The sequence below is a fragment of the Cloeon dipterum genome, chromosome 3, assembly GCF_949628265.1.
Source record: "Cloeon dipterum chromosome 3, ieCloDipt1.1, whole genome shotgun sequence".
NCBI lineage: Eukaryota > Metazoa > Arthropoda > Insecta > Ephemeroptera > Baetidae > Cloeon > Cloeon dipterum.
In genome coordinates, this window is record NC_088788.1 from 8,138,925 (window position 1) to 8,153,445 (window position 14,521).

General features: G+C 41.1%; 1 protein-coding gene and 1 long non-coding RNA gene across 4 annotated transcripts in view; both read left to right on the forward strand.

Moving 5' to 3' along the window:
- The window catches only part of LOC135939578 (FERM and PDZ domain-containing protein 2-like), a 96,619-nt gene that overhangs the window by 15,636 nt on the left and 66,462 nt on the right, over positions 1-14,521 (forward strand). For all 3 annotated transcript variants that reach the window (XM_065484044.1, XM_065484046.1, XM_065484045.1), the window contains exon 2: positions 7,263-7,378. In XM_065484044.1, coding sequence (XP_065340116.1) covers positions 7,270-7,378 — 109 coding nt within the window. In that variant the 5' untranslated portion in view covers positions 7,263-7,269. The remainder of the gene's footprint in view (positions 1-7,262; positions 7,379-14,521) is intronic.
- LOC135940560 (uncharacterized) lies at positions 3,366-4,986 on the forward strand. Its single transcript, XR_010574895.1, has 2 exons — positions 3,366-3,719; positions 4,651-4,986. It is a non-coding gene; the product is annotated as an uncharacterized LOC135940560 (long non-coding RNA).

The window sequence follows — 14,521 nt, forward strand, 5'->3', positions numbered from 1 at the left end:
CTTGAAAGGCGAGGCACGATGCGGGCGCACGCATTATTTCTTGTTTGCCGAGCGAACCGACGCGCGGGAGGCGCGTGTTTGTGCTCGAGAACAATTGCTGAAACAGCTTCATTTTGCATAACTGAGCGATTTAACGGCGTGGAAGGCCACTGGAATGCACTTAAGACTTGAGGGACGTGACAAATTAAATAAATTAATTGTTACTCGACTGAAAATGTAGGTCCAATGCCAAATATTTAGTTTAAAATTAAAATTATTTGATTATTTTAATATAATTTTACTATCTGGTCATTTATCATTTAATTTACGTATCACGCTTAGTTTTCTTTAATAAAGCACTTGAGTGTTGAAAATAAAATAAAAATTCTTGATCCAAATTGATTTTTTTAAAAATGCATCTCACGCAATTCAAATTCACATACATTTTTTTTAAGTCGTTTATTTTACATTATAGATTTTGATTGCCACTCGGCTGTGAAATTATTTCGCTCCTGTTGAAAGGAAATCCGGTTTTTGTTGGTTGGGGAATTGGAGCGTGGGCGTCAACAGCAGAGCAGCGGCAGCTTTATTTATTTTCGAATTAGGCCACACAAAGTCCCTCAGGAGGATTCCAGCAGCAACAACTTTCCCTCGGAAAATGCGGTTTTTCGGGACAAAGGGCCGCGAGCGCTTCCAGCGACGCACAAATTAATTCTAAAAATTCGTTAATAAAAGGCCGCATTCAACATGTGAACAAAATTAAAATCTTTTGTGCGACCACCGGGTAAATGAGCTGCGGGAAATCGTTTCTTAGAATAAGGCCCAAATTATTTAAATGCTGAGATTATTTTAGCGGGAAAATGTTCAATTTAAATACTTTAATATTTACTTTTTTCCGGCAGCAGGTTTTTCTAATCCACATTCCAGCCAAAAATTTTAAATTTGTATTTTTAATTTTACGAGAAAATCAAATTTTGTTCTTAATGTTCTACTCTAAAAAGTTTTTTAATGTCTTTGTAGTAAAAAATGAGAGCTGAGCTTTTTGACAGCCCTGTTATGTTAAAAATATAGCCAATGAAACGATTTTCTGCCCACAATCTGCCAGATTTTGAGTTTACAATTGATTTTTGCCTTTGTATATGGCGTTTGTTTCTCTCTCTTTCCGTTTACGACGAACGTAAATCTTGTCGGAATGCGACTTTGTCTCTCATTGTGCTGGGGTGGGCAGGCGCGCGCGGCAAACGCAGATAAGGAGTGCGCGTGCATGCGGTTTTTGCCGTTTATTCAGCGCCAAAGTTTATCTTCCGCGTCGGCACAGCATCGATCTCCGCGCGTCCGCTCCCTCCGTTCTCTTCACAGTGTCGAGCGAACGAGCGAGCGGATGAAGTGCCGCTGCTGCAACTCGCATCCATTTCATTCAATGCCTGTAAGCACATGTCGCAGAAATAAAATGATTCTCCACTGCTCGGGTGACAGTAAAGAATGTCGCAGGTTTGATTATTTATTTTATAATTATATTTCGAGTAGTTTTTGTGGAGTTGCTCATTAGGATCTACTGGGAATGGCGTCTGTACAGGAAAAACTTGAAAAATCTTTTTACGAAGACTTAAATGTGGCGGGAAATTTAAAAAAATGGCGGGAATATGAAACATCAACGGATTTTTTACCATTAGAGGAATATTCGCCTCCTAATTTAAAAGTTATCCATCCCATTTATTAAATAGGCCTTCAAGGAGTGCAAATATAACTCGTTCAATCCAGAATACCTCCATGTCATTACGTAAACTTCCGAAAAATTAGTCAACGTTTTAAGGAGAATTAACCCGAGCCCGTTATTTATTTATTTATTTCTACAAAATCATCTTAGTTGACCACTTTAATATCCCACCAGTCCAAATCGTTTTAAATTAATTTTCAAATCAACAACTCCAGTCAGTAAGAGGGGACCAGGTGTGTTGTTTTGAGTTTGATTATCGAAAACGGTTGCAATAAATTATGCACACGCTAATAAAACCTTCAACGACCTTCTCTGCTATAACCAATTTGAATTCAACTATTGACAGCACTCTCGCAACAATGGCGCCTTTTTACTGCGTTTCTCCCCGCTGCTAATGAATTTCTCGAGTGCGAGAATGGCGCGTTTTAACGATTCTCGGCGTCAAATGTCATATTCACGTCTGGAGATGGAGCGACAGGCCGGGTGAATTGTCACGAGCAGTGCTGCTGCAGCCGGCGTAATTATGCTCGGGCTTCATTTCCGTTCAATTTCGCGTCCGCCGCTCGCTTAATTACTCCGCTCTCACACATTATCGCGCGCGCACTTCTTGTTAACTAACACACCTGACAGCCTCCTCGAAGCCTTCTAATTTATCGCGGCTGAGACTATTGCCACTCATAAAAGTTGTTCCCTCAGGAATTGCTCTGCTTTACTGTTCTCCCTCCCCTAGACGAAATTCGTCAGCAGCTTTGAAAATTGCTCTGAGATAGTGAGAGGTCTGAAAAGGGCGTGTTAGTCGATAAAAAGTGCGGGAAAATTGAACCCATCAATCCGTTTTCGCCTACATCTAAGAATCTCTTGATAATCTCTGTAAAAATCGTAAAAATGTAAAATTTTCCCGCGATTTGCATACGTGCCGCACCTTCTTTTTTGATTTCCCTGGGAACCACGCCCCCATTTCAGTATTCCCACGAGTTACGCCCTCTTAATTCAAGTGGTCTCTGTCCATAGAAAAGCGGATGAACGTATATTTCGTTATGAAATTGAAAAAATGAAAAGAACTCAGTAATTTAATTCAAGGTTTACTCCTGAAACTTTATTATTAATTTATTCTGTAATTTAAGGTGGCTTTTTGACTCGCTGATGGCAGGTGGCTCAGTAAATAAAATATTGAACGTTTAGAAACTAACTTTTTTCTCCATTAAATCTATTCTTAAACAGATTTTTTCGTTTTTAAGCATCGATTATGTAATGCAAACCCGTAGTCATTAAATATTTTTCATCAGTATCATATTTACTCTTTGTTCTTCCTGGAACTATTCAGTTTTAAAGAAATAAGTCCGTCTGAAGACATCGTCCCCTGTCCTCTTCCGTTTTCCAGCCCCAAAAAGAGTTTCGACTCGACTGGTTCTGAATTCCTTTTCAAAATGAAAAAGAGAGAATTTTATATTTCGCAATAATTCCCAAGAAGGGGTACGGTGAAAAGGGGCCTAATTCTGGCACAAAAGGCTCGCTGGCTCGCGTTGCACGCACGTCGTCGTCGTCGCGATAACAAGCAGCGGCGGCGGCAGCGACGGCGTATATATTCTAATCCCCCGGTGCGCTCGGGGGTGGGGTGGGGGTTGGTGGCGGGTGGACGGAGGGTGAGTGGGCGCTGGTGCTGGCAGTGATGGCCTGACTGCGGGCCGGCGAACATGCGGCTGGCGCTGCTCATGTTCGACGTCGTGTTCCTCTTCTTCCTCTTCCTGGTGGGGGTGTCGTGCCTGGTGTACTACCTGCCGCCGCAGCCACCCCGCACCCCCAGCTACCTGATCGTGGCGGCCGACCCCCGACCACCTGGCCCGCCGACGCACCACCCTGACGCCGCTGCCGCCGCACCTGTTGAGGACGTCTGAACTGAGGCAGCCGGCCTGTGATACCGCGAGAAAAGACACAAGAAGCAGAATCGCCACGCTCGCCCCCCAGAAAACTTGCCCTGACGGGTCGGTCCATCCCCCTAAAATTCGCAACCCCTTTAAAGCAGGTATAGCCAAGTTGAGTTGACGGTTTTCAACACCACAGCCTAAGTAGATTTTTGCTGAAATTAGTTTTTTGTATGCAGAAAAATGCGGGAACTGAGTAGAATTTTCCATTTTAAAAGGCCTGGTTCATTAAGGAGTCAATTTTTTTCTGTAGATTGAGTCGTAGGGACTCGAAAGAACGCCATATTCGGTTCTTTGGAGATTTTTCGTTTTCTTAATGAATAAATTTTATTTAGATTTTTGATCCAAGCAAAAGAAAATCAGAAAAGACTCGAATTATAGATTTCTACCCCTTAAGAGCTGAAAAAGTTCACTGAAGATTGCTTTCCCGTCCTTTAAATTAAATAATTAGGACCTTCCAAGCAAGTTTCACCCCTGCTAAACCTCCGAAAAACGTGTCCACGTCATATTTTAAGATAAATGTTGGCACAAAAAAATTAGTGATGTTCAAGCTTGACAAAAACCAACCTCTGGGGAAAAAACTACTTTTCAAAATAAGAATATTCTGAAAAAATGCAGATTATGCCCTCTTGGACCTTTGAAGAATTATTTTGAAGAATTATTTTAAAATAATTCCTATGCGAAAAGCACAGGCGGCAACTTACAATTTCTTTTAAATCCTAAACCACAATCCTCAAAACCCCCAGAGAATCAAATATGGCGTCCTATTAGGTCCTTATGTAACAGCTGAAATTACTTTTCGAGAGTTAGATTTAAATATTTAAGAAAATAAAGCCATGTTGAAGTTTCAGACAGTAATATATAGCTTCCCTTAAACGGCTCCAGTAGAAACGTTTGGAATTTCCTCATGGTCGAACAGCCTTAAAAAATTAATTAATTTTTAAAACAACAACTCCAATTTGGCTATGCTAATCAACCCCGCCTTTCTAAGAGTGTAGAAACGGCGTGCCTAATTCGCAAACCTTTGCACAGCGCCGGGGAACCGACCCGAATGGCGTGAAGAAGAGCGAGTGTGGCCGGAGCAGGGCAAAACTGCAACAATCGAACGTCAGTGGGCGTGTTTGTTTGTGTCTTGTGCTGCCGACGGACGGACAGAGCCGCCGCCCTGGCCGGGGGCCGCCGGAATGCCGCCTCCTGCTCCTCCGGAATTCCTTGCGAAGAAGAAGCAGCGAGCAAATATTTTGTGTACGCCAGACCAGACCACACCACCGAGCGAGCGAAAGAGAAAGAGACTCTGAAACACTCACTCACACTCACACACGCATAGCCTGTACACACGCGAGACAATACATTTTCAGTTTAAAGCAAGTTTAGTGTGAATTTCTAATTTCTCCCCTTAACAACCCCTCTCTGCGTGTAATTAGAAAATAGCTAGCTCTCTGCCTTCTGGCACGGATTGTTTTGTCTTCCATCAGGGTTTGGAGGGCTTTGCGTCAGTTGTCGCAAATTAATTTGAAATTAATCTTAAATTGAGTTAAATTATTTTGGACGAACACAATTTTTCGTAATTCTTCTCGCCTAAATACAAGCTTGTTTCCTAATCCTAAGTTAAATATGTGTCGAAATAAAATTAAAAACATGTAGGAAAATGTTAAAAATACTTAGTTATTCCAAAAATTCTTATATTAAATTCAATTGAAATAAAATTTTGAATATAAATCAAGAGAGCAAGAAATTGATATTGGTACCAAATTTGCCAACCTTTTAGAAATCATTTTTTTAACGATTAGAAACCTTGCAACTCTTTCAACAAATTGTATTTGACTGTCTGGTCGGTTTTTGGTGGATTTGGGGCCGACTTTGGCTTTGCATGAACCCTTCTGCGGGTGATTTATGGTCGAGTCAGTTTCGCGCCTGTTTGCTGCTGCTGCTTGCGGCGCTAATTTATCGTGCTTGCCGATGGATTTCTCAACACTCTGCTGCTGCTGCTGCTATGCTGCGAGCCGAACGCGTGATTTATGAGCTTTTGTGCCGCCGCGGAAAATTAAGTCTGGCTTCCCTTCTCGGCTGCGGCAATTGTCTCATCTGGCTTCGCCCCAAACTACATGCTACAAGCCGCAACACTCGTTTTTCATTTGCTCCATGCAAGAATTGTTTTCTTTACCCTTGTTTGTTGGTTTCTCGTTCAATTTAGCTTTCTTTTATACTGAAAAATTGTTTATTTAGTCAGAGAAGTAATCAAAAAGTTAGATTTTTTTCCATACATTTTTCAGAGAATGTGTATTCAACATTTTTTGTTTATTAAAACTACCCTAGAGTTTGTAAACTACATCATGATGGAACTACTATAGAACTATTCGAAAGCGCCTCTATTGCAACAAGTTCTGCATTTCCAGCGTGGAAGCGGCGTCGACATTCCTTCCTTCCTTGCTCTCCAACAATAATAATTACACTCTGCGAGGAATTTTTAATATCTCAGAGGTGTTTGTCATGAAAATAATTTCGTGCCGCGGCCAACTTTCTTTTTCTCTCTCCGGTTGGCGCACATCGATTTTCGCTCCTGGTTGGCGCAGCCATCAGGAATTTATTTTCGCCCCGAGTTACGACAGCCTGCTTGTTTATTTGCAGCACCCAACGAAAATAAATACACGCCTGCCTTCGATTCCTCGTAATTGATTTAATCTTTGAAAACAACCAAACGGACTTTTCTGTGTATATACACCCAGGAAACAATACTTTGGGGAATTCCCCCTTGGAGAAAATAAAGTTGTGAAATGAAGTTTTCGCTTGTTTCAATTATTATTTTTACCTGCTGGACCAGATAAAGAGTGAATTCCAAGCATCATGACACAGTTTTAAACATAAAATGTTTCTAGAAGAAGTAGTTGTTCGATTTCCTGGCAGTTTTTTGCACCTGCCACGCCCATTGTTAAATGAGGAATTTTCCTATTAAGTCTGTGATCGATGATGTGAATAAATTTCATCACGGATATTATTAATTGCTTTAATCTGCGGTCTTATGCAAATGGACGGACAAGTTGGCTCGCCTCAACTGGGTCAATCGAGATGCAGACGTCAGAAACAAAGGGTGAGAAATTGCAGGCTGATGCACTTGACGCGCAGCCCACGCAAAAAACCGACCACGAGATTGTTGCGCAACTTTTTGCCACTCAAACTCTGTCGACGACCATCAAGAGCGTATCCAAGACGCAAAAAAGGCGCGCAGCTGGTTTTTCATCACGTTGATTGCAACAGGAAAAACTGTTCTTGATTTGCCGATGAATAGAAGTCGAGTAAAAACTTTGAAAATAAAATCGAAGTTGTCTTTTAATCTTTTAAAACAGATAACATTCTTCTTTTTAAATTTTAGCGTGATTAATTTATTTCATCTAAAAGATCCGTCTCAATTAGAAATCTGCTATGGAAAGTGGCTAATTTCCTGCTCCTGATCCATCAATTTGGTTTCGATACCTGCACGTGCTTTCGACGTTCGGCTAATTGAAATTTTATAAAGCTCGATAAAGCCGACGAGTGATCGGAAAAAAGTTAACTCTCTCCAACGTTATAAATTAAGCGACGGTGGAGGTTGATTTTCAGCTGCAAGGAAAAGTTTTACTCACTGTCTTTTTGTCTCTTTTGTGCAGGAAATAAATGGCCGAGGTGTCGGTGGCAGAAGTGCTGGAGCTGCGGGCGAGCGCCGCGCTGGCCGAGCCCGAGGTGTGGAACTTGTTGCGGGGCCTCCTACTCGCTCACGCTCAAGGTAAGTCCCTCATTTGCACCCTGGGATTAGCCACTTTTCGCCTCTAATCGCGCGCCACCCCCTCATTTGCATCGCAAAATCTCCACGGAAATATTTTCATAATTTTTTAACGCCTCAGAGCAACGGGATAAACGCCAGAAAGTCTAAAATAAGAAAAGATATTTTAAAATTCGTTAGGTTACATTTGCTTACCACCCGTTTTTTCACCACTGGTTTTTAACGGTTTTTATCTCTCAAATTTGTACGAATTTCTAGTGCAAGAAATTAATTTATTCCATTTCTCCCCTTTGAAAATTTAAAATTTGCGGTCTGAGTGGTCAAAATTACCCCTACTGTGTAGATTTTTTTTTATTTTAAACTACTGCCTCGATTTCTCCTAAAATTTAAGTCAAGGTCATGAGCTAATAATAAGGAAATTATTGAAAAATTAGGTGCAAACATTACCAAAAGAAACTGGAACTTAAAAAACCATTTTTACCAATGCACTGCATTTAAAAAAATGCGGGTTTTTTACAACCCTGTTCCGTTATGTTAAGATTATTCTCAATTTTGGGGTGGGGATTGCCGACGGCCAATCATGAAACCTCTTCCACCAACACCTGATTTAATTTAAATAAGAAAAAAATAAGCATATTGAATCGTAGCCCAGCTTTAAAAATTTAAAAGAAGGTTGATGCTGCAAAACACCAAAAAACCCTTGTTGCCACTGCGTAGACAAATCCGTAAGGATTCAATAAAGAACCAACAGTGATCTATGTAGCGCTGTGTAAACTTTCGAGAAAAGTGGTTGCAAAGTTATACCGCCTTTCAAATGGCGCGAACAGTCTCCCTACTTGAAATTTATAGTCACGACAAAGAGTCCCCAAAAAGTGACACACACCCTTGGATAGATCTCGACCAGAGGAGTCAAAATCTGCCAAGAACTTTGGAGTAAATTGTCAAAACTTATAATCATATCTTAATTGTAGGAAGGTCCAATTATTGCAAAAATTAAAGATCAATTTTCTTTTGTACTGTAGCTGACAATTCCAATAATTTAAATTCTTGTCCTTAATCAATCCACTCAAAGCTTTCATAAAACACTTACATAGGACAATTATTGTCATCCTTTGAGATCAGAATTCATTTTTTTTCAACGCATAAACGAGGCTTTCAGCCTCTTTGAGTTCTTAGCTCTTATCTGGGAGCAATTTCCATTCTATATATAATTCCAGAGGACAATATGATGCTGCGAGCGACTATACACGACGACATTATTATTAATTCCCTGCCTTTGATTGCGACTGCACTCACTCAGCTGGTGCAAGCCGCTGGCTGCTTTGTGCACTGAACAATGAATAATGAATAGTTGAAACCCTGAAAGCAGAAGGTTCAAATTCCTACGAGAAGCACCAGTGAATTAAGCATTTGTCGGGAAAGTTTGTTTGGAAATTGGGCCGCTCGGATAATCTTTCTGCTAGGTACACAAGCAGGTCGGGATTACAAGGTGCGGCAAACAAATTGGAAGCAGCAAAGTTTGCCCGTCCGCCTGGCCACCCACGACCCGAGGCCCAATTAAACGCGAGCCACTTGTGCGGCCACACACAAATGGACCGCTCGAAATTAACACCAAAGTGAACGCACTCAGCCGCCCCCAGAGTCTAAATAAATGCGAGTGCTTGGGAGCTTGGCAAAAACGGTAATTCAATCTTTTGGAAATCAACAAAAAGAACTGTTGGGTCAAGTTCAAGGACAGAAAGAAAAGAAAAGGCAGTAAAATTTATGGAAAATTTTATATAATATTATTTAAATACACCAGGTTTATAAGCCCTTAGTGTTCGAACCCGCCAGCAACAGATGGCGCCACCGTATACTTTCGTAATAAATTTAGTTTTAAGGTAAGTGCGCTGCGATTTAAAACTCAATCCTGCTGCTGTCAATTCTTCACTTAATATGCTTTCTTTTGACGTGCTGAAAACCAAAATCAGTTTAGCCAATCGTCGTGGAACCGTAAAAAACAATTTTTTGAAACATGAAATCTTTTCCGAAGTTTCTGCGGCAAATGGCTGGACTGATTTTGGTTTTCAGCACGTCAAAAGAAAACATGTTAAGTGAAGAATGCACATTAGCAGGATTGAGTCAGAAATCGCAGCGGAAGTGACTTAAAATTAAATTTGTTACGAAAGTATACGGTGGTGCCATCTGTTGGCGGCTTCAAACGAAAGAATGCTTATGCAACTGGTGTGTTTATTGCAATAATTATTATTGACCGTTCAGTAATTCCTACTGCTTTCGTGACGTCAGTTGCTAAGATTGGTTCCCATCGTCGCCATTTTTGACGCTCTAATTAGGTGGGAAATTTTTGAAATCCAACCCTTATCATTTTACAGCAATATTCGAATCAACCCTTGAAGAAAAATCAGGGTCGTTAGGGGCATTTTAGAGCACAAACTTTTCCAAAAATCCTATTAAATTTTGCTCTTTACCAAAAAATTCAGGCCGCATAAGAAATACAGAAGTTGTTTTTTGGGGAGAATGGCAAAAGCCAAACAAAAAATCCAATTTCAGCCGCGCAAATGTTTACAGTTTGGTGAGTACATATTTTTGAAGCCATAATACCCGGGCTTGTTTTCCTCATTCAAAAAATACACATACACCACTAATTGCTTTCCAATTTTGTCTGCCTTCATATTTCACGTGCAGGGCTAATCGATTAAACAACAATTTGCCACCGAAAATTATTCCGTATCGAATTTCGACTGAAACATTGGAGTTGCAATAACTCTCTATTGAAGTTCCCATTTCGTGAGGGCGTGGGATGAAAGCCAGAGACGAATAATAATCCTCTTTGACACAAGTGAACGGCGCCGTGCTAATTACGTCGTCAAACAGTGCCTGCCTCGAGCCGATAATCAACCTTTCACCAGCGCGATCGTACGGATTGATTTTGGTTTACATGAATTAACCCTTTTTCTATCGAATGACGTCATACTTTGTTTCCGATTTCTTGATTTTTTCTCTCGCGTTTTACGATTTTGACCGTCCCGTTAAGCAAGTTACGACGAGGCTCTCTCGTTTTATTGCCTCACCAGCCTTTTGATAGCTTCGCCGTCTAATGGCGTTTTTCCATTTTTATATTCCATGATTGATGACATTCATCGACTTTTCAACATTTCGATCTGAATATCTGAAAAGAAATTCTTCCGAGACGTTCATTTCCTAGCTATAGATAGTAGATAGATACATTAAACCAGAACCCCCAAGAGGTGGAGGGGATGGCCGCTAGAAGCGCCAAAATCAACACTAACGGTCAGTTTCATTCACTTAAATTGAAAATAATTTATTTTTGTCATCTGTAACTGCGCGGAACTCACGGAAATTCGAAAACCAAGACAGAGATGAGGGTGTGGTCCCAGGAAAGCTCTAACTTAAGGGGGCGTGAGCCCGTTGGAACGTTTTTACCAATATTTTTATGAAAAAACCATATAAAAATAAAAAACACCGACCAAAAATTTAGTTTTTCCTAATTCGGTGTTTATTTATGGCCCAAACACCATTAACCAAATGAAATATTTAAGCAAAAAGCAGAGTTAACCGAAATTAGGTCTTTGTTCGAACTAAGCAGGCGTTTGTTTGCGCTGGCTAATGCGTTTCGTTCACGAGTGGGTGACGCGCATGCAGATTTTCACTCCAACACTTCTCTCTCTGTGTGCCATGATATATATTATGCATATTCCGGCAGCGCTCCAGAGAGCGAGAAGGAAAGAGGAAATGAAGATGAAAGACTATAAATGAAAGCAACAGCGGCGGAGGCGGCGGCGCTAGTTTTTGCCTTTGTCGACGCCTCCCTCGGAAATTTAAAGCCGAGAAGCAAAGCAAAAAGCAACGCTGGCTGATTGACGACCCGCGCTTTCGTGCTTTCCCCCAGTCTTACTCACAATCAGCCCCGCAGCGGCGAAAGAACGCTAATTAATTGCAATCGGACTCTTTGTTTCCGCTGAAATCAAACATTCCTTCAGGCTAGAAATGCGGGGGTTGAGAAATCAACCATCTTACTTGAGGCACTAGGGTTGTTATATTTCAAAGAGAATGGTATTTGGTTTACAGCAGGTTGAAACCTGGCTCGAAAAGATTGTTTTTTCGGTTGAAAATAAAAATGGCGCGAAATCGAACGAAATTGAAATTTAGGATTGAAGAATTAATCGTGTAACCTTTTAAAAAAATTGTTTTCTCAATTTTCCGTCGATCTGGAATTTTCCAACCCAGAGAAAACACCTAATGAATTTCTTGTACATTTTGGAGTAAAGTGCGTCGTCAGCGTGCATTATATTCACTGGCAATTTCGTCGAGAGTTTGTCCCAAGACGCCGTTTTACGTTTTACGGCTCGGCTTCTACGTTTTACGGCCGCTGCAACACCAAACAACTCGTCGAAATTGTCAAACTTTGCAAGTGCGTTGTAAATTAATCTCGTCCCGGTGAAAAATTCGCAGTGCGGCCGGAAAAACAAGCGCTGCTAATTGCGTCACTTGTCCTTTCCTTTATTAATTTGCACACACACGTTTTAGCTGTCGGCCCACCTCGAGTGGGTGCAAATTGAGTTTGCTTGCTTGCTGCGAGAGAGAGAGAGAGAGAGAGAGAGAGAGAGAGAGAGAGAGAGAGAGAGAGAGAGAGAGAGAGAGAGAGAGGCGAGCACTTGTTTCGAAACACCACACCGCACACCTACATGCTGGAAATGTCAAATGTCAAAATCGGGTTAAAAACTCGCTTTGTAATCGTCCCTGAAGGCTCAAATTAGGATCTTGAAGTTTATTCTGTTTTCTGTTAATATGAATTGTTAGACTGGAGGGCAAGGTAATTTTAAATGTTTGAAATTACTGTTAAAAATGTTAAAGGTGAGCAATTTTAATCAGTAATGAATTAATACAATACCCCAGCTTTTTAGTTTAAAAAACAGTTTCCAATAGAAAGCTCTCAAGTAGAGGAATCAAAATTTAAATAAAAAAACTCGTTTTTTAAACTTTCAATACATCTAAAAAAAAAACTTAACATCTGTGTTTGTTGTATTTCAGCTCCTATACTTTTACAAGTTCTTACACCTCTCTTTCTGTGCATTTATACATTTATCAGCAGGAGCTGAAAATATTCTTCTCCATTTTTTTTTGTTCCAAACTCTTCATCCCATTTTTTTCTAATTTAACCGATTATTTCTCAGAATACATATCAATTATCCGCAGATAGAGTAGCGATTCGATTTCTTGCAGCTGGAGAGACAGACGATTAATCACACGCGTCATCTGCACCGCCCAAAAAAGGAGGAGAAAGAAAAGAAACACGTAACTTGAGTGGAATTAGATCCACTCGACGAAAATTTAATATAAAAGCGCCGAAATTTAATTACTGCATCGATCCTCACTCGCTTTGAAACCCTGCCAACCCGAATTTTTCCTCCTCCTTGGCCGCGAGAGTGAGATTATGCTCAACGAGGCGGAATGGCCCGAGATTTGTCGCCAAAAACTACATTCATTCCGGATCGAAGTGCTACTGTGAGTGTGCGTGTGGTATACCATAGGAGAGAGACGTACGCTGACGAGAGAGAAAGAGAGAGAGAGAGCCGCCGATCAATATTCTTGCTTCCAATTTACATGCTTTTAATGCCCCGGGAAAAGTGACAAATGGAAGTGCTGAAAGATGAGTTGTAATTTGCCGATGTAACGCTTTGTGTGCGGCGTCGAATAATGACGGGGAAAATACCCGCTCAAGACGAACTCTTGCCTCGTCAGCTTTTCCTCCGTATTGAGGACAAATCGGAAAATAATATGGCGTGTGAAATACGTACATAAAATGTTTTAGTACATTTGAAGTAGTGTTTGTCACAAAAATTTGAATAATGCAATAAACGCTCGGGTCGACCGAATTTTATTTGTCAAACAGGGCGGTTGACATTGTTTGTCGCCCGACAAGCGGCCATTTCATTTGTTTCGGCCAAAAGTTTAATCAAATCACGGAAATTCCGGTTAGCGAGCGTAACGAACGAACGGAGGCTGCCAGCTTTTTGATGTCCGCTAATAACAACAAACGCGAGGACGAAAATATTACTCATTATTTCCAGCTTGAAACTCAAAGCTCGCCCTGCTGGTACAAAAAGGCCAGATTTTAACGACACCAACAGTAAAATTGTGTTTTTTACTTTTTAAATTAAAAACACCTAAAATTTAAACTCATTTCGCAGGAAAACCAGAAAAGTCGAATCACTTCGGTCGACAATTCTACACGGAAACGTAAAAACTGTTACCTTAAACAGTCTGAATCTTATTGTTAGCAAAAAGTGCCACTAGAACAGGGGGCTACCACTCTTATGGGCCGAACTCGTTCCCGCTAAGAGCTTTCCCCCCAACCGTTGGTGTCGCGTCGGTCGCTTTAAAACAGGTCTTATGGCGGCCATATACGGTGTTTTGTGGGCGTAGCTTTGTGACGTCATAAAGTTACGCCCCCCAAAACACCGCATATGGCGGACATAACCCTGTTTTAAAGCGACCGACGCGACACCAACGGTTGGGGGGGAAAGCTCTTAGCGGGAACGAGTTCGGCCCATAAGAGTGGTAGCCCCCTGCACTAGAACGCCGCCAACCAATCAGAGAATAAGGGAGCAGTTCTCTGGTTGGACGTAGCGTTTGCCCAAGATCGAAACAGCAGCGCCACAGCGACAGCTAAGTAATTCTTGTCTCTTGACTCAATTCCGCTGGCTGTCGTTGTGGCGCTGCTGTCTCGATCTTGGGCCAGCGCTACGGCGCTACGTCCAATCAGAGAACTGCTCCCTTATTTTCTGATTAGTTTCTTTGATCGGTTGGTGCCGGTCTAGAGCCATTTTAGGTCGTAAATAACAGTTTTTACGTTTCCACAGATTGTCGGCACTAGTTAAAATTGGCTGCTTTGCCCTCAAAAACTAATTGGCACCGTAGCAACTGAAATTTCAGCGCTACTTATATTTTAAAAATTATTTGGCTAGAAAAATTAACTGGATATTCTAGATTTTTAAAGGTTAAAATTATGTACCAGTGAAATTTCAAAATTCCGTTAATTGTTGCTTTTGCTGTTTGCAGCTGACAACCCCGGCCAAATTTTCAGTCCTATATACAGCATTGAGAATTTGGCAAAGCGTTATA